Below are 20,382 nucleotides of genomic sequence, written 5' to 3'. Positions count from 1 at the left end.
TCTCATACCCCCTGATCCCCTTAGAACTAACTCCATCTTAAATATAGCCAATGAATGGCCTCAACACCCTCAGCAGAGAGTCCAGAATCTTTATTTGTGCTTAGAATACAGTCGCATTGTGGTTAGGGAATCAAACAACCAACCCAATAGCCAAGTTCAAATTCCACCAAATCTACAAGTTTTGAAGTGTATTTTTAATAAACCGTTAATTTGCAAAGTAGCATCAGATAAAATGAAAGCTGTTGAAATGTTTGAAATCAAATAGGTTCAAAATAACTATTAATACTTTCTTTCAACCCCAGGTATGCTTTTAACTAGCCTGTGTTAAAGGGAAAAAATTGCTATTATTTAAAGCTCTTCAAACCACATGTCCTTGTAGAGTTTTGCATGCAAATTAAATACTGCACTGCTGTAATGACAAGATCCCAACATCTGTAAAATAGCTTAGTTTGATTTTCAAAGTTCAGGATTTTGCCATGAACATATTAGCTGGTGACTTTCTCGACTGCAATACGGACAAATCATATTGATGAATTTCAGCAAGGCCCATTTTCAATGATTACCTTTATCCACAATGGAAAGTAAACCTGGTGCACAATCCAATTTCAATGAAGATCACATTAGGCAAACAACTAAACTTACAGCAATAGTGCTAGATTGTAATGAGCAGAGCATAGTTGAAAAGTACCCCAATGTGCCTCGTCATCCTACCCCCTCAGCCCACTACTGACCTCAAGGTAAAATGCAAATCACTTTAACAACGCTTCAGCAACAGACACTGCTTGCAAACGGTAGCATTGCTAAAAGGAAACTACAGTATGTCATCTTCAAGCAGGTACAACATTGGTGAGATTTATCAAAATCTGTTAACATCATTTCAATATACAAAATGTAACAACATCCCAGGTGAATGCTTCTTTCTCTTTAAAGTTGAAACACAGTATTAAACTTATCTTCTGCCAAAACGTATACATGCATATTGTAATAATTTCACATTGCTGGCCCATTACTGCCGTTGGGGTTGAGGAGATCTGTAATACTTTGAACCTCTTTTATCAACACAACATACGGCATTTCCAGCATTTGAAAAGTACACATGCTTACCCGGTTCTGTTGACTGGCTAAATTATTTGCCATTCCCAGCAGCTGTGGTACAGACTGCTGCCGCTGTTGTTGCAGTCGATGCTGTTGCGCTCCTTTTGTCAATGTGACCTTCCGAACGGTCTGTTGTTTCTGGAGTTGTTGCTGGTGCTGCCGTTGAAGCTGGACCTCGGGATGAGAAAAGCCAGTGTTCTCGCTCCCCTGCTGCAAGAACACAGCATCACGCTGCTCAGTGTCTTCACTCAACACAAAACCTTTTTATCACCCACCATGTGCTAAAAGCTATTTGACCTTGCAAAATTTTTCAAGATATAAACTACACATCACGCTGAGGAGATAAATTCACCTCGCTGATAAAAAGACAGCAATTTAAATCCATTTTGCAGGACAAAAACAGAACATTTCATGGAAAATATTCCCTTTACTTCCAAAAAGGGATAAAACCATGCACCAAAATTGGATGATCATTTTAATATCCACTAAGAATAGCAGTTGAACACCCTCAACGACATTCCAAAAACACGGAGATGAATCACTCAGGAATTTATGATTTTACTATCTCCACTGATTTCGGCAAGGGTGCCAAAATTCCATACTGCTGGATTCAAACGGTAGTTCAGGGACAGGTTAAAACAGCTGTGTACCTGGTGTGGAGCTGTGTATCATCTGCGCAAACGTCAATCCGATTGCAACACGCCATCCCAGCAGTACCCAAAGCAGGGAAACCAGACCAGTACAGATTGGTTCAGGATTTGCGGTCCATTAATGCCATAGTAGAACCACTTCATGCATTGGTGCCTAATCCAGCTCACATCTTAGCCCAAATTTCAGCACAGGCACAGATCTCTCAATAGTGGACTTACAACATGCCTTCTTCTCCCTACCTCTGCACCAGGACAGTCAGTAACTTTTCGCCTTCACCTACAAACAACAACAGTACACATGGACTCAATTGCCTCAAGGATTTGTGAATTCTCCAACATTATTCTCCAGGGACAGCTGCAAACCTTAAGCTTTCAATGTGGCTCCACCCTAGCTCAGCATGTGGATGATTTACTTGTAGCCAGCCAAGAGGAACAAAGCAACCGCAAAGATACCACTCAGTTATTAAATCATCTATCAGCACTGGGATATGTAGTCTCCCAATCAAAGGTGTTAATGGCCCAGCAGAAGGTGAAATTCCTTGGTGTGATACTATCAGCAACAGAACGGAGTCTGGAGAAAAGCCGAATCGAACCAATCTGTGAATTCCCTGCACCACAGTAGGCAAAGTAAATGAGACAATGGCTCGGCATGGTAAACTATTGTCGACAGTGGCTACCTAACATTGCTCTGGACACTAAAAATTTAACACCATACACTACTATGGAGGCAAGGTTCAATTGTCTGAGGAAACTCAAGAAGCCTTTGATAATCTGAAGAAATCTCTTACAGGCACCAGCATTAAGACGGCCACTTTATGATCGACCATTCCAATTATATTGCACAGTCCTCTCTGATTGCTCCACTGCAGTTCTCACCAAGAAACATGGAGACAAACATCGAACAGTAGCTTACTACTCCTCAAAGATTGATCCTGTAACACGAGGACATCCGATTTGCACACAGATCTTGACTGCGATCTACAACAGTGTATAATCAGCTGCTAATTTGATTTTACAACAGAACATAACAGTATACAGTTCTCACAAAAAAGCTGGAGAAACTCAGCGGGTGCAGCAGCATCTATGGAGCGAAGGAAATAGGCCACGTTTCGGGCCGAAACCCTTCTTCAGACTGATGAGCCCCCGCTGTATACAGTTCTCACTCAGTTGCTGCCTTGCTGGACAGCTGCAAACTCAACACCTCACCATGGCTTGCCAGAATAAGTATGAAATATACCTGGTCAACAACCCCAAATTGCAGTTCAAGTATTGTACTACCATCAATCCAGCATCCTTTCTCGATAAACCACCAGAAGAACAGATTGAATCAAGGCATGACTGTCTATTTGTAATCAAGGAAAATACTTCTGTTAGGGAGGATTTAACAGATATTCCTATGGCAGACCCTGACCTAACCCAATAAGTGGATGGGAGTGCATCAATCGGACTCCTAGGAGAAAGGCTTTCTGGATATGCCATTGTAGATCAAACTGGGAGTAGTACAGAAGCAGCTGCCTCCGAAGCACCATTCTCTGCCCAACAAGCAGAACTGTTTGCCTTAATAAGAGCCTGTATCGTAGGGAAGAATATAAGCGTGAATGTTTACACCGACTCTAGGTATGCCTTTGGAGTGGATCATGACTTTTGCCAGTTGTGGAGGAACAGAGGATTCTTGACTTCAGCGGGAACACAGATGTCCCACCGGAAATTAGTATCAAGCCTTAATTTTGCCGAAACAAATTTCCGTGATAAACAGTAGTGCCCGTACTACAGGTCAACCCCAGTAGATATAGGAAATTGTGCTGACCAAGAAGCTAAAGAAATGGCACGGGAGCGCAGGGTGGTTGTACCCTGATGAGGCAGACTAAAAGTGTCGATGAAGCCAAGTCTCCTCGGAAAAGCCAAGACGTCATTAGGTTACAGGAGGACGGCCCTGTGAAAAATGCGAAATGATGGAAACAACTCGGTTGTACGGTTGATTGTCTGTCAGGATTGTGGGTTCCCGGCAGGACAAATTTGTATGTCAGATGAATTAGCAATGTGGGTATTTGAATGTGTACACTTTGCAACTCATTGAGGTGCTCAAGCAACCAGCGATACACTGTTAGCTACATGGTGGCATCTGAGGTTGCTGAGCCGTTGTCTGATCTTTCAGCAACATAATCCCGGGAAAGGTGAAAACTGTGGAAGTGGGAAAACATCCTTACCCATGGGTCCTCTTTGAAACCCTCCAGATGGACTACATTGAATTGGTTAGATGTCAGGGATATAAGTATGTGTTGGTATTTTTAGATGATGTATTCAGCAAGTGGATTGAAGCCCATCCTACAGCGGACAACAAAGCCTCTACAGTGGTCAAGGTACTCATGAGAGAGATTATTCCGAGATACGGATTTCCAATTTGGCCAAGTTCAAATAATGGTCCTCATTTTGTAGGACAGATAAATAAAGAGTTTTGGGAACGAATCGGCATCCAGCAGCAGTTACACTGCGCCTATCGACCACAGGCTGCTGGGCTTGTTGAAAGAGCTAACCAGACATTAAAAATGAAACCTGCTAAATTAAGAGCTGAGACGGGGGTTAATTGGTTTAAATTACTTCCTGTAGCATTATTCCAGATACGCACTACACCATGCTTGAGCATAGTGTAGTGCGCATGCTTGAGCCCAGCAGAAATTGTATATGGTCGTCTAATCAGAACCCCATGGAACCAGAGTACCTCAAGAGTTGTTAATTTCCATCATACAACCACAAAACTGACTGATTATGTCTTATCATTGTCCACAGTAATAAAAGATTTGCATTCCCAGGGTACATAGAACTACCACCTTTAACTACCTCATCTAGAGTTGAGCCCGGTGATTTTATGGTTGTAAAGAATTGGGTAAGAAAGGGTTTGGATGCTTGGTGGGAAGGACCTTATTAGGTCATCCTCACAACCCAGACTACTGCCAAGGTAGAAGGGAGAAATGTGTGGGTCCACCTTCACCATTGTAAAATTATCGGTAGTAAAATTTAAGCTGCTAACTTTTCTTTGAGAGATTTCTTTTAGTATGGATGAGTTGAGTTCCCCTAGACACTGCTGCCATTTGTTTACTTTGGACTACTGGGCATAAGAAGGAAGCATACTAACGTGATTGGCCCTAGAGGATCCATGCCCATGAACAGTTGGGAGGTGGAAACTCATTACTTGGATGTCTTAGAATCTACGCCCATGAAAAGTCGGGAAGTGGAGACTTACTCCAAGCACAACTTCACCATCATCACTGTTGGACTACTGAATTATGGACTGTTGTCATTTCACCCTGCTTGTAAAGATCATGCAATGGAATCCTTTACGGAAAGTGTTGGTTATTATGGAATGATGAAAGAGGGGGGGGGGAATGTAGATATGCAGGGATTTGGGAACTTTGGAAATGGCAGATATCTGTGAAAGACTGGGCTTCACAGATAGTGATAATACATTACAAGGTGCTCGAGACCCATGTGACCTAACTGTCGCCAGTAAGTCTGGACCTCTGAAGAAGCTCCAGGAAGCTTCAGCCCATGTGACCCACCTGTCGCCACGAAGTCTGGGTTCCTAAAGACGCTTGTTCTGTGTTGGTGATTGGTCTAGAGGGGTTACCTAATTTAATATGTTTTACTTTGTTTCTGTGCACTGAATAGGTGCTGTGATTGGTTTGTAGGGGTTGCCTCCCCCTGTACTTTCGCGCCGTTAGTTTTCCTGCCACTATACAGGGGTATATTAGGGCGATCTATCATTGGGGCGTGTCAGTTGTCTTTCCTTCTGTTCCGTTTACGCGAGGCTGCTGAGGGCTCGAGTGAGTGCATCCGAGGCCGGCTCCGTGGTGTAGTATACAAATAAAGAAGGGTTTGGACTCAGTGGTTTTACTGAACCAGACTAGGGAGAGAGTATTAGATCCGAAATCAAAAATCCATGACCTCAATGAATTGTAGGTCAGGCTCAAAGGGATGAATGGCCTACATCTTTTTATCTTTGGTCCTCTACAATGTTTGGTTACTTTGCATGTAAATGTGTGCTCCTTTGATGGACTTCTGCACCTCAAACTCATTAATTGCCACATATTTAATTAATCCTTTCTTCCCATTTAACCTGCACTGATGTCTTTCTATAGAGCAGCTCTCTCCTCACTGTCAACCATAACCATTTATCATAGTGCATGAGTGAGACATTTAGTTCAGGACTAATCCACTGTACTGTACATAGTAATTTTATATTACTGTATACTTTAATTTTTCACCATTGTGTTATATACTATTAAAGTTTGTACACTACACTAATACCAACTGCTGACGGTTAAAGGTACAGAAATAGAAGGTTTTGTAAATGCTTTCCAAGCCTAAGGCACAAACTTTCAAATGCCCATTTTTTAGACATATAATGAAATTCTTCTCTCAGAATCTGAAGATAGATTCCAGAGTTCTTTTCTGCATAGAAGATTTTTAGCTGGATCAGGTTGGCTGTCGTCTTCCTTAGAATCTTCACTTGATGCAATAATTTGCTCAATAATATTTTGGATGATTTAATCATCAATTAATGTTGACATCAACATCAGCATCCAAATTCGCCCTTTCTTCAAGTTATTTGTCACTACGAACGAGTGGGTTTGAGGATTCAATAGTTTTAAGGATATTCAGGATTTCACTAATTAGCTTCTCTTTGCTTCCTTTGAAACTTTTAAAATCCTTCTCATCAGAGGAATCGTTCTCAAACATAATGTACTGTAAAGTCTCCTCCGGGCTCTCCTCAAAGTTCGATTCTTCACAGAACTCCACACGCATTATAAATTATAAATAGCATCTTTGATGATGAATTTGGATTGAAATCCTTAAATGCTACCTTTAGAGTTCGCTAGCTTGTGCATTAAATCCTTCCTGCAGAGCAGGGATTTTTTTTTTTCAGAATTCTTTGATTGGCTGCATTGGGGATGTCACAATGACAGACTGGAAAGCCAGAAAAAAGACTTTGGAGGGTGGGTCTGCAGTGAGCAAAGGGAACGATAAAGTGCAGGATATAGTTCTCAGCATTATAGCTCACCAGTTCCATTGACAAAGTCTGCAATGAGCCAGAGGTGGATCGGACAGGAACCCTAGCTTATGGAAGGACCGATCTGATAAGAGGGGAAGAAGCTGTTCCCAAGTCTGGTGGTGCCCACTTTCAAGCTCCTGTACTTTCTGCTGGATGGGAGCAGGAAGGAGGAGGGACAAGTCTATCATTATGTTGGCTGCTCGTCATAGCCAGTGTGAAGTGTAAATCTGGTGTATGTGATGGACTGGGCTACATCTACAACTCTGCACATTCTTGTAGTCTTGGGCAGAGCTATTCCCAAACAAGCTGTGATGCAACCCAATAGTATGCTTTCTATGGTGCACTTCTCAAAGTTATTAGAGGCATGCCAAATTTCCTGTCTTCTGAAGAAGTGGAGGGGTTTGTTGCCTTCTTGGCTATCACATCAATGTGGTTGGTCCATGACAGATCATTGGTATTATTAATGCCAAAGAACTTGAATCTTTCAAACATTTTCACTTTGGCACCATTGATGCTGATTTTGGCATGTACTCCACCGTGCTTCCCGAGGTCAAGAGCTAGCTCCATCATCTTGCTGACATTGAATGAGAAGTTATTGTCCTGACACCGCGGGCGGGCGGCCCAGGATTTTAACACCGCGGGGCCTGGTGTCCGAGTTCGCCGGTGTCCGAGGTCTGGCCAGCGCGGCCTGAGAACTTTTGACATTGCAGTCTTCAGGGAGGAGTGGGTTCAGTTGTCCTGAAGACACCGATGATGTTAGAGGGCCTGAGAAAATCGAGTTGGCTCTAGACCCCGACCTCGGGTGGACTATGAGGGAGAACTGGATATTTTTAGTGCCTTCCCTCACAGTGAATTCTGCTGTGGGGGGACGTTTCTTGTTGATTTCTATAGTGTACTGTTTCTGTGTCTTTTTTCTCTTTTCTCTTTTTTCTCTTTTTTTTTATGGTTTTTTTGGTTTTTTTCCTTTGATTTTTTCAATTTATTTAATTAATCTCTTGTAAAGCCCCTTGTTTCAAATACTGGTTTTTTTGAAAAGTGCTATATAAATACGATTATTATTATTATGCAGATTATTAGTATGTTAGTAAGTTCTCTGCCTATTTCCTGTACTCATTATTGGTTGTAATTCAGCCCACCAGTGGTGTCACCTGCAAACATTTAAATGGACTTAGAGCTGACTTTGGCCATACATGCAGAGGGAGTATAGTAGGGGACACCATCACCAGTCGATTGAAGCACTTCATGATGGTAGAAGACAGAGCCACTGGACAGTAATGATGAAGGCATATACATTATTTTTCTTTGAAACCAGGATGAAAGAGGTCTTCTTGAAGCAGGTGGAGACCTCAGAATAGAGTAGTTAAATGAAAAATGACTGAATACCCCTGCTATCTGATCTGCACGGGTCCAAATATGCTGCCAGGGTCGCCATCTGGGCCAGTTACTTTCTGCAGATTCACTCTGAGGAAGGCTGATCTTACTTTTTGTACAGGCACACCTGAGAATGGCAGGGTGATGTTCCTCCTCTGACCATCTGTTCATAGTGGGCGTAGAATGCATTGAGCTCTTCGTGGAGGTGCCCATTGTTGATAGGCATACTGCCAACCTTCGCTTTGAAGCCGATTATGGCATGCAAGTCTTGCCACAGTCTACAGATGTCAGTGACATTGCCTCTGGACTCCAGCTTGATTTGGAATTCCTTCATGACATCCCCAATGGTTCTGCAACGGTTGTAGATAGATTTCTTGAACTAATCTGGATTGTTTGACTTAAATGCTGCAGACTTGCACTTCAGCTAGGAATGGACCTTGCAATTCATCCAAGGTATCCGGTTGGGGAACATTTGTATCACCTGTTCCACTGATTTTCCACTGGTAGATGTGTGGTGCCCTAGAAAGCTCTTGACCTTGTATTTTTTCAGCAACCAAAAACGTTATCTGCGACTGCCTACTAGGGTGGTGAAGCTGTGGAATTCTGCCGCAGAAGGCTGTGGAGGCCAAGTCAGTGGTTATATTTAAAGCAGAGATAGATAGATTCGTGATTAGTACAGGTGTCGCAGGTTATGGGGAGAAGGCAGGAAAATAGGAAAGAGATAAATCAGCCATGATTGAATGGCGGAATAGACTTGGGCCAAATGGCTAATTCTGCTCCTATCATTTATGATCTTATGGTGGCATAAGCATGAACAGTAAGATAATGCTTCAGTTAGCTTAAACCTAGATGCATTTCTCTACTTTTCACTTACTCTTGTTGATTCAGGAAGACAACAAATCATGCACCAATCTCATCGGCACAATGAATTTGTTTGGGAAAGGGCACAGCCCATGTTCAACCACCATCTTCCAAAAACAGCTGACTATATATTTTAGCTTTTTTTTCTCTCTGCCAAAATACCATGTCTTCACCAACCAGCAAAAATTTAGTTTTGTAATTTCCATCATCTCAAAAGTCTCTAGCCTATTCAATCAGCATAGATTGAAACACCAGCACGCCCTCCAAAATTTCAAAACACAGTGGAGTCACAAGAGACTGCAGATGCTGAAATCCTGCGCAAAAAGCAAAAGCCTGGAAGAACTCAATGGGTCAGCCACCATCTGTCGAGTAAAATCAACAGCTGATGTTTCTGGTTCGGATCTGATGGAGTAGGGGAAGAAAGTTGGAAAACGAAGTAAGAGGTGGGACAAGGCAGCTATGATGTAGGTGGATACAGGTGAGAAGGAGGCGCTTGGTAGATAGGTGGAGTAAGTGAAGATGGCTAGGGGTGAAAAGGAGACAAAAGGATGTCAGATAAGGAAAGAAGAGTGAAAGGGGGGGGGGGGGAGGATATGAGTGTAAGGGAACAGGGAGCTTGGGAAAGTGGGGAATAAAAAGGAAATATGGGACTTGGGACGGGGGATGAGCATACAGAGGGGAACGGAGCAGGGTAACTACGGTAATGGGAGATGGCAGGTGAAAGGTTGCCCACAAGGGTTGTGGTGGAGGGTCAAGGGAAAGTGTATTACTTGGAGTTGGATAATTCAATGGTTAAAAAGGTAAAATGGTAAAAAAAAGGTCTGAAGCAGGGTCTCGACCCGAAACATCACCCATTGCTTCTATCCAGAGATGTTGCCTGTCCTGCTGAGTCCAGCATTTTGTGTCTACCTTTGATTTAAACCAGCATCTGCAGTTCTTTCCTGCATTCAATGTTGATACTATTAGATTGTAAGCTACACAAGCGGAATATGAGGCGCTGTTCTTCCAGTTTGCATGTGATCTTACTCTGACACGGGAAGAGGCAGAGGAAAGAAAGGTCAATATGGGAGCAGGAAGGATAGTTAAAATAGCTCACAACCGGGAACTACAGGCCTTTGTGGTTAAAGCGCAAATGTTCAGCAAAAATGGTCACAATACACACTTGGTCTTGACAATATAAAGGGAGCCACATTGGGAACACTAAATGCAACAGACGAAGTTGGAAGAAGTGCTTGTTAGCCAGAGGAAGGAGTTGAGGCAGGTACAATAATAACATTTAAGACATTTGGAAAGTTACATGGATAGGAAAGATTTGAAGGACATGGGTCAAATGTTGGAAAGCAGATCTAGCTTAGTTGGGGCATCTTGGTTGGCATCGACAAGTTAGGCCAAAGGGCCTGTTTCCATGCAGTATGACTGGAATGGTTGCTGTGGTCAATGGATGGAAGTGTTATAGCTAATTGTTTGCAGAGAAAGGTGCCTGGGGAAGGGGTGGATTGAGCGGGAAAAGATAAGCAAATCAACGAGTTGCGGAAAGAGTGATCTCTATGGAAAGGGGTGAGGACGGGAAGATGTGATTGGTGGTGGAATCATATTGAAGGCGGCGAAAATCAGACAGTGATGATTTGGATGCGGAGGTTGGTGCAGTAAAAAGTGAGGGCCAGGGAACTCAATCTTTGTTCCGTCTGATCCTCCCATGTCCAGTCCCTTCCAAGCTACATCTTGGCAACACTTCACACGATCTGTATTACTTACTTAAACTTCCAATTCCTACGCCCCCATCGCCTAATCTTTCCTACTTTACACGCTCTTTTATCACTTCAGTAGCTTCCAAATAATCTACTCCATCGCCTAATCTTTACCATGGATGCCCAGAACCTTGACATCTTCATTCCCCATCGGAACAGTCTCAGGCCCTCTGACTCTTCCTTAGCAGAGGCCCAAACCATTCCCTCAACGAATACTTTCCTCTGCCAGGCGGAATGAGTCCTTACCCTCAACGACTTCTCTTTAGACTCCTCACTTTTTTCAAGTCATAGATGAAACCATGGAACCTTACATGGGCTCCAGCTAGGCCCGTGTTTTTATTGGTTACATTGAACACTCATTGTTCCAAATATACCCTGGTACCTTTCCCCAACTCTTTCTCCACTGCATCAACGACTGCCTCGGGACTGGTTCCTACACCTGTGCAGAACTTGATTTCATCAACTTCACAACTGAAATTGCTCTCACCTGCTCTCAAATGAACGTAGACGTTCTCTGGCACCATTCCTTTCTCCATCTGTCTCTGTCTCCATCACAGGGAACAGATTATCAATTGACATCTATAACAAACATCCCACAGCTACCTTGACTGTATCCCTTCCCGCCCAGCCTCTTGCAAAGATGCTATCCCTCACTCTCAATTTCTCCATCTACCCACACCAACACCCAAGATGATCTCAGTCGTCCTAGCCCTTCCACCCTATGATGACTGAGATAAAGTAAACGGGGATTCCTCCAACGCTCTTCACACGCACACTTCCCCCCACCTCCATTGTGAATGTAGCCATCACTAGTCTCCTCTGTGCACTGCTGCAGTTCTGCTCTCACTCTCCCTCCCCACAAACAGAACAATGATACGTTCCCCTGCTCCTCACATTTCACCCCATCGTCCATTTCTTTCCCATTGTCACAGAGCCCACCCTCTCTGCAATTCCTTGGTTTGCACATTCCAGAGATCAAGGACTTACAACAAACATGGATCACAGTGAGGAAGGGGTTTGGAGTAACAAACACCGAACCTAGACGATATGTTGCATAATACAAAGTGGGGCGGCAGTGTGAGTTGTGGGGATGCAGCAACAAAGCTTCAAAGGGATAATGACAGGTTTAGTGTAGAGAGAAGGTAGAACAGAATGTGGAAAACTGTGTGGGCATTTACCTTTGAAGAATAGAAAATATAATAGCGAACTCCTCTTTTTAAAATTGTAAAAGGCTGAAACGCGTGTTGGTGTTCAGATGAACACTGGATTGCCTAATACACTAATCAATGATAGTTAATGTGCTTCTTCAGGCCTGACTGCCTAACTATAATCAAGTGTCTGGTTTTGTTCATCATTCGTTCCTACTCTCCTCTTCATCTAACACCTTGTATTTAATGTTCGCAATGTTAAAGGACTGACCACTGACTGCATAATTCTCTTTAAACATATTTTTTTTTCAAAACCAAATAATTTAACTTTCAATTGGTAGAAAAACTATCCAATTCTTAATCCCAATATATAGCATTTCAACGTAAATAAATACAGTAAGTACAAGTCAATAGCTTGACATTTTCATAGCAATGGCCAAAAAATATTTGATAATATGGACAATATAGTGCTTAAAAACATGAACATTTGTTCAGGTAGACAAAAATGCTGGAGAAACTCAGCGGGTGCAGCAGCATCTATGGAGCGAAGGAAATAGGCAACGTTTCAGGCCGAAACTCTTGTTCAGAACAGTCCCGAAACGTTGCCAATTTCCTTCGCTCCATAGATGCTGCTGCACCCGCTGAGATTCTCCAGCATTTTTGTGTACCTTTGATTTTCCAACATCTGCAGTTCCTTCTTAAACATTTGTTCAGGGATGCTTGAAGTAGACGGTTTCCAATATTGAGTCATCATGACACGGAACAAAGATGTAAGATTAAATGCTGGAATCGTGGAAGAATACGGGATAATAATATTTATAGATTTCCTTTTCAGGGTTAGTGGTCAAATCAAAAACAAGGAATTTTACATGGAATAGTGGGTTGAAGGAAATTGGGTTAAAAGGTCAAACAGCATCTGTGGAGAGAGAAGCAGAGTTAATGCTTCAACAAAGTGGAGAAACATTAATTCTTGCCCTCTACACTAACGCTGCCTGAACTGCTGAGTATTACCAGCATTCTGACGTCATTCTCTCCAACTGCAGTTTTTGCCTTTTCTAATGGTTTAAAGGGAACTTTATGATTTATAGTGGTTAGGCTTCTTTGCCTAAGGGAAAAATGAACAGACATTAACTCGCCAGGAAGAACCATTTATATTTTGTGCATATGTCTAAAGGTTTTTGCAATTATCAAGTTTAAAAGGACATTGGAATTTTTCAATAAAATGTCCTTGATTTTTAAATATCAGTTACATCTTCCTAAATATCTTCAGTATTCTCTTCTATAAAATACATTTTTATCAATGATTTAACTTTAGCAAATACATAGTCTCCAAATGTGCATGTTTCTGCCAGAAAACCATTATGTTTTTATTAAATTCCATCAGTTTTGTCTGGAAAAAATCCTTTCCAAAAGACCATAAAAATCTCACCGATTAAATCTTATTCCTATTCCAACACAAGCAAGCGATGATAACACCAAGTACATTCAGCAGAGTGCAAATTGATTAATCCCCTTCTATAGAATTGCACCTCTCTTGATTACACCTATCAAATGTTAAGTACCATTATTCTGAAGTAACAACACATGACAAATTCCCCATCCATTTGCTGCAGTCTTTGTGGTCATGCTAGTCTGTACTAACGCTGATGAAAAATTAATTTCCCTTATCTACAACTAAGTCCCGAAATCCAAATCCTGCAAACTGGCAACTCTTTCTGTACAGGTATTATGAAAACCTCTAAAGATTAATTGCATGTCAGGTGACATTAAATTAATTTCTGTATTCCTGACAGACATTTGATACTCTGTACTGAGAGAAAAGATAACATTGTCAAAGTGCACAGAGCGACAGCAGTGCAGCTTCCCGGGCAGCATTGCAAAGATTCTCTTTATAAAAAGGCTACACTGCACTGTCAAAGGCACTGCCACCAATTCAGCTGCCGGCAGACTTACCAAGACAAGAATCTATTAACAGTGACACAATGCTTTTATTACGACTTGCAAATAAAAAAATTTCAGATTTATGTCCAAATCCCATCGGCATTTACAGGAAAATAAGCAGATTTAACTTTCTTCTTTCATTCTAAGCCGCAATCATTTGAAGTATTATTAAGATCGGTCTAAAGTTTAATTAGTACACATGGGCTTTACCTACAGGCGATTTTATTTTGTCGTTATTATAGATTATTTTTGGACTTCAAGTCATACCATCTGGCAAAAAAATCAGATCACCATAGAATCAAAATGTTGATATTTTTTTAAAGAGTATTTTTATCAAGCTATCTTACGGGCATACTTAAGAGATAAGCCAGATGGTATCCCATGCTTTCTCAATATGCTCAAATGTATAAGGAATCTGTGAACTACTGTCGAAATCACTTAATACCAAATCAAAAATATCCAAATAAGGTAACACAGTATGAATAATTACTTTCATCACCACAAATGAAACCGTAAGATGATTTGCCAATGTACTTCAAAAAATAAATCTTATATCATCTTTGGTAATATCCAGTTTGAAAATAATGGTCATTTAAAGCAAAGCGATCCAGAAATAAAATAAACAAAACTCAGTAGATATCTGCAACATATATAAAAATAATTCACGTGAATTTAGCTAAAGTAACTGCTGTTTATGCATTGAAAGCTCTCCTTTCCTCAAGGTTTTCTATTGATACTCCTGACTAATATGAAAAACATTTTTAAAATATTTATTTATTTTAATTTAGCATTATTACACATTTTTACAAAGAAACGTAGGTCTTACCATTGTTGGTAGCTTGAGTACCCTTATTTTGGGATTAATGTGAGGCCCATCCCCTCCTCCACTATTCATTCTTTGCATTACTGTCCGTTTAACACCAGGCTTTAATTCTTGGGGCTTGACTGCAGATTGTACACTGGGTCCAGAAGTCCCAACTGTTTTAGACTGGGCTAGTTTGGGAAACTGCAGTTGATTTAAGGGTGCAGGTCTGATCTGTTTGATTTGGTTGACATTTCTTCTCATTTCTGTCTGAATTTGAATATTTCCAGATTGTTGAGTTCTATTGACTTGCTGCTGTACTCCTATACTTTGTTTTCTTGTGAACAGTCTAGTCTTTATATTTGGCTGTTGGTGATTTACAGCCTGTAACAAAGCTGGGTTAAAATTCTGGGGAGCCTGTTGCGTATTTGCTTGGTGTTGATGTTGTTGAGGTGGTTGTTGGGCTGCAAGTGGTTGTGGAGGCTGCTGCTGTTGTTGTGCAAGTCTTTCAAGAAGTTCTTTCTTTCGGGCACCAGCTTGCTGCTGCCGTCGAAGCTCCTTCTGTCTCAGTATTTCTTCTCTGAGTCTTTTCTGTTCCTCAATTTTCAAACGATACACTCTCGTTTCTTCATCTTCGTCTGGAGACTGGCAGAGGGGAAAAAAGGATTAATAAATTTAATAAAATAAAATGTCGATATTGAATGAGATTAATTTAAACTACTTTGAAACCACCTTTTTAAGAGCTGAAGCTGGAAAGAAATCTTCCTCTGACAAAATTATACAATCAGTAACTTGGAGATAGTAGTCTGCAAGTTTGTTGCCACAATGAAAATAATGAGGAGTTAGTGGAAATTACAGCAAATCCAGGCAAGATGCACCATTTTTTTTCTTCTTAGTTTTAACCTGGTATTGGCAATGAGTGGTAGTCGGTGAACTGGTGTGTTACTCGTGTGAACTGTGGGAGATGAAAGAGAAGTCATGTTTGCAGGAAGTGTATTCAGTTCGAGCTTCTCACAGATCATTTGATCCAATCAGACCGATCGGAGGGTGAGATGGACTCAGGAAAATATAGGAGGCAAAATGCGTTATCGATAGGAGTTTCAGGGAGGTTGTCATACTACAAGTTCAGCTGGATGGGTAATTGCCAGGATTGGAAGACAGATTAGAAGTCTTCTGGGACTGTTCCTCTTTAACAAATACATTGTTTTGGATACTGTTTGGGGGTAATGGCCTGTGGGAAAAGCTACAGCTTGATCAGTTGCACTGTGGTTGGCTCTATCGTACAGGAAGGTAGGTCAAAGTCTAGGCGAGCAGTAATGATAGGGGACTCTGTAGTCAGGATCATTGGTAGGCAGTTCCATGGATATGAGAAAGACTCCAGTATGGCATGTTCCCTCCCTGATGCAACAGATAAAAAATGTCTCTAAATTGCCACGGGACATGCTGAAAGGTGAGGGAGAGCAGTCAGGGGCCTTAGTCCATACTGGTATCAATGACAAAGGCAGCGATGTGGTCCAGCAAAGGTAATACAGGGAGATAAGCAGAAGGTTAAAGAGCAGGTCCTCAGTGGTTGTAATCTCAGGATTACTCCCTGAACCACATGCTAGTGTAAGTAGGAATAGGTGGATAAAGCAGATTAATGAGTGGCTGAAGAGTTGGTGTATGCATGATGGCTTCAACTACTTGGACCACTGGGATCTATTTGGGGTCAGGAGGTGTCATGTACAGGAGGGACAAGTTACATCTAAACTGGGCAGAGAGGAAGAGATTCAATTTCCTTGTGGGGGTGTTTGTTAGTGAATCTCGGGAGATTTTAAACTAGTTGAACAAGGAAATAATACCCAAAGTGGAAATGCACCAGATGAGAAAGAGGAAACAAATATAGAGGCTAAACCAAGTTATTTCACCAGGCAGAGGCAGGACAGGGGAGTGGAAGGTCTGATAGGCTAAACTGCATTTATTTTATGAAAAAAGTATCTTGGGTAAGACAGATGAACTCAGGAGCATGGATCAGAACTGAGGATTGCAATATTAAACCTATTCCAGAAGCACAGCAAAGAGACAGGCAGGGAAATCCCTAGTAGGTATACAAAAGCTGGGAAGGAGTTGCTGGGGAGAGAGTAGGTCCCAAGAATCAACATGGTAATCTATATGTGGAGCCATGGGAAATGGGCAAGGTTTTAAATTAATACTTCTCATCTGTATTCACTGTAGAAAAGAATATGAAAGCTAGCGGGTTCGAGGGAGGGAAAAGCGATATTCTGAATCATATCACCATTAAGAAGTTAGTGCTGTTGGTGGTCCTGAAATGCACACAGATCAATAGGAGAATAATAAAGAGAACAGAGAAAATGCAGGAAAATAAGTCTCTGCCTGAACTTAGACAAGAACTATAGGATGTGAGCTCAACTTTGAGTTGAAACTTCTTAGTCTGCATTAGATTGATGAATACCCAAAACATATGTTCCTTGGTTTTACTTGTTTTCTTTCACATTTAAATTTCCTTAAAATTACGAAGTATCTTATTCCCTCTTTTAATTTTGTAATATTTTAAGCAGTACATTAAAATTACCAATTACCTTCAAACAAAATATACACTGAAAATTTCCCTTTCTTTACTTAGTTTCAAAAATTGATTATTTTTGTTAAAAGGTTTTTAAAAATGACAGATGCAGGGTTATAAGATTAAAAGCCAAGATGCTGGAATTTTGAAATAAAAACAAAAAAATGCTATTAATACTCAGGCAGTGTCTGTGGAGCGGGAAAAATTAGCTAATTTCATCTTGCTAAGATGCTGGCGATGCTGGCTCGAAGGGCCAAATGGCCTACTCCCGCACCTATTGGGAGATTGCACGGCAGTCGGGTCACGACCCATGACCCGTACTGTTGCTACACTACGCCAATTGGAGTACACGTGATGAACTGCAGGTAAGCATTTACCATTGTTTCCAGCGTAGCGGGCCCGTTAAAACCCGCCGAAATTGTCAATTTTTGTGCTGTAAATAATTATGGAAACCGGGATAAGTGTGTGAGACATTTATCCTACTTCAGAATTCCAAAAGTGAGGAGAAATGACGATAGATAGAAGTGATAACTGAAGGGACAACAACAGCCAAAGTGCTTGGCGAGCATTGGCTGTTTGCTCTCTGCATTTCATCAATAGTAAGGCATTATTCGTGTTTTTTCTTGATTCCTTTGGCATCTAAAAAGTTTCAGAAGTGATAAATCTGGCTGTAAAATGTAAAAATCGCCCATGGTTCTCAAGGGCGTTTTTACATACAAAATGTGAAAACACCTCTGAAGCAAACTTTACAGACAGATTTATCACTTCAGTATCTGCACGGCCAATGTTCGCCAAGAACTTTAGCTGCTGTTGCCCCTTCAGCTATCGTTTCTCATTACCTTCATTTCGCTTCACTTTTGGAATTCTGAAGTTGGTTACATGTCTCTCACACTTACCCCGATTTCCACAATTTTTTACAGCGGAAAAATTCAACATTTTGGCGGTTTTTAACAGGTAGGAAAGTACACATTTTGTGTATTAACAACATATACCGGAAGCTGCAATGTCCTCCAGATGGATTGAGCGGCTCCGTGAAGCCCTATGACCCGGTGACCTACGTGCAACCCCCTGTTGTCTATTGTCGAACCTTTTGCAGTTCTAATGAAAGGACTGTTTTAATCTGTGGCGAAGGGAGTGGACAAAACAGAGGGAATGTCTGTGATATGATGAATATACACCACATCCCTGACTTCTGCCCTTTGCTCCCTCCGCCTCTCTGCACATAAAACTTGTTTGGTTTCTAACTTCCCGTTCTGAAGGTCATCGACCTGAGAAGCCAAGCTGAGTTCTCTCTCCACAGATGTTGCCAGAACTGAATATTCCAAGCAATTGCTGCTTTTTGGAGATTAATATGAAAATATTTAATCAATTAGAGCAAGCCACATAACCAGAAATACAAAATTCAATACTTGCAAATCTTGGCAAACCACTGCACACTAACATTTTCAGTTTTGCTGCAGTTTTCATTTTTCCTGCAGCTTTTTCCTCCAATTGATCCACTTCAAAACTCATTGATAGATAAAACCAACAAACGATCCTCAAAAGCATCAACAGCATGCCATATTGGTGCAGAACTACTGCAAACTCAAGAGAAATATCAGATCCTACAGGAATCTGGCACCATCTTGTATCCTTCAAGTTCAAAGTTATAAAAAATGCGGTCTTAACTTGGCCATAAAGGCCACAAGAAAGGATTTTGTGCATTTATTTATTCATACTGATGTGTGGAGGGCAGGGGAAGAAGAACACCAGTTTATTTAGGTGTTTTCCTCCTAACCTCCTCACCCCAGAAATCTTCACACTAGATTCACTCCTTTAATGCACGGCTTTATATTTAAAAAAATTAACAATTGTTATTCTCAACTTAAAAGAAAACAAACTAAAAAGAAAGCTCACATCATAACAATCCTGACAATGTCCCTGTCTTAGCAATTCCAAGATAGCAGCCAAGTTCTGCCCAATGATCTGCATGTTTGTATCCATTTTCAGTGAAGAAATATGACAAAATAGCAGTTGTAGAATGACTATAACAATGAGTTGTGAAAAGGCTTTATGTATTTATTTTTTTTTAAGTTAGTAACAAAGAAAACAATGAGACATAAATTAGACAAATCTCCAGGACCTGAAAGCCGGAACCACATGAAAAAAAGTGTAGAAATGTGGGTTAATTTGATCAAGGTTCTACAAAGCTCCTAGATAGTCACTCAATGAATCAATTAATATTGTCAGTTTAACAGCAATTCTGAATGTTACAAGAATCTCAGAAAATGGGTCTTGAAGCAATTGCAAAAATCAAAGTTCATCAAAAAGTGTCAAACATGAATGGTAAAGTTAGATCCCATATGCCAAATCGAGTTAATTATTTTTAAAAGGTCGCCAGCATGATGGATTGGGGAGTTCCCTTGCATGCTATTAATTTACTGCCACAGAGGTATTTGATAAGATTCCCCAAGTTTATTGAAATGCATCAAACTTTGCAGAATTGGAGGTAATTTTATGACATGATATCTGGTTGGCAATTAACAGAAGGAAGGAAAGGTTACTTCTGGATTGTCCAGTCACTGACACGTGCACCCCAGAGATATGTAGAAGGTCTCATCTTTTCAACATATATGACAAAAAAAATTGGATATCTAAATTTACAAAATAACACAAAGTTGGAAGTTACTGCAAGCTATACAGATGGGAGACTGGGAGTGACAGATAGAAACAATAAAATAACTATGATACATTTCATTCTGGGTGAGAAATTCAAACCAGAATATTCGAATGGTAAGACTGATGTGAAGGAGCAAATCATTTTGGATTAATATGCACATATGGCTCCAAAATGTGAAAAATATTATATAATATGAATCCCTAAGTGAAGTGAGGTGTTAGTTGTGCAGAACTTTGGCCTAATTCAGCAAAATGATGCTCTGAATTCCTTGCATTCAGATTATTGTGACCGAAGCAGTCATGTATTAAAATGGAAAAATGTATGCCAAAAATAGCATAGTTAGATAATATGCAGTAAAGCAAACAAGCAAAGTTTTTCAATGAAGATTGGCACAAAATGCAGGAGGAACTCAGTGGGTCAGGCAACATATCTGGTGAAAAAGGATAGGGAACTTTTTGGGTCAAGACCCTTCTTCAGACTGAGAATCAGGAGAG

The 20,382-nt window shown here is 40.9% G+C and overlaps 1 protein-coding gene across 2 annotated transcripts in view; it reads right to left on the bottom strand.

Annotated features, from left to right (window-relative positions):
- rbm33a (RNA binding motif protein 33a) overlaps positions 1–20,382 on the bottom strand; it is a 150,616-nt gene that overhangs the window by 28,110 nt on the left and 102,124 nt on the right. For both annotated transcript variants that reach the window (XM_055664312.1, XM_055664313.1), the window contains 2 exons: positions 14,691–15,311; positions 1,105–1,305 (listed from right to left, as the gene is read on the bottom strand). In XM_055664312.1, the coding sequence (XP_055520287.1) occupies positions 1,105–1,305; positions 14,691–15,311 (822 nt within the window). The remainder of the gene's footprint in view (positions 1–1,104; positions 1,306–14,690; positions 15,312–20,382) is intronic.

Source organism: Leucoraja erinacea, chromosome 2 (assembly GCF_028641065.1).
Source record: "Leucoraja erinacea ecotype New England chromosome 2, Leri_hhj_1, whole genome shotgun sequence".
NCBI classification, from domain to species: domain Eukaryota; kingdom Metazoa; phylum Chordata; class Chondrichthyes; order Rajiformes; family Rajidae; genus Leucoraja; species Leucoraja erinaceus.
This window is presented reverse-complemented; position numbering and strand designations above follow the sequence as displayed.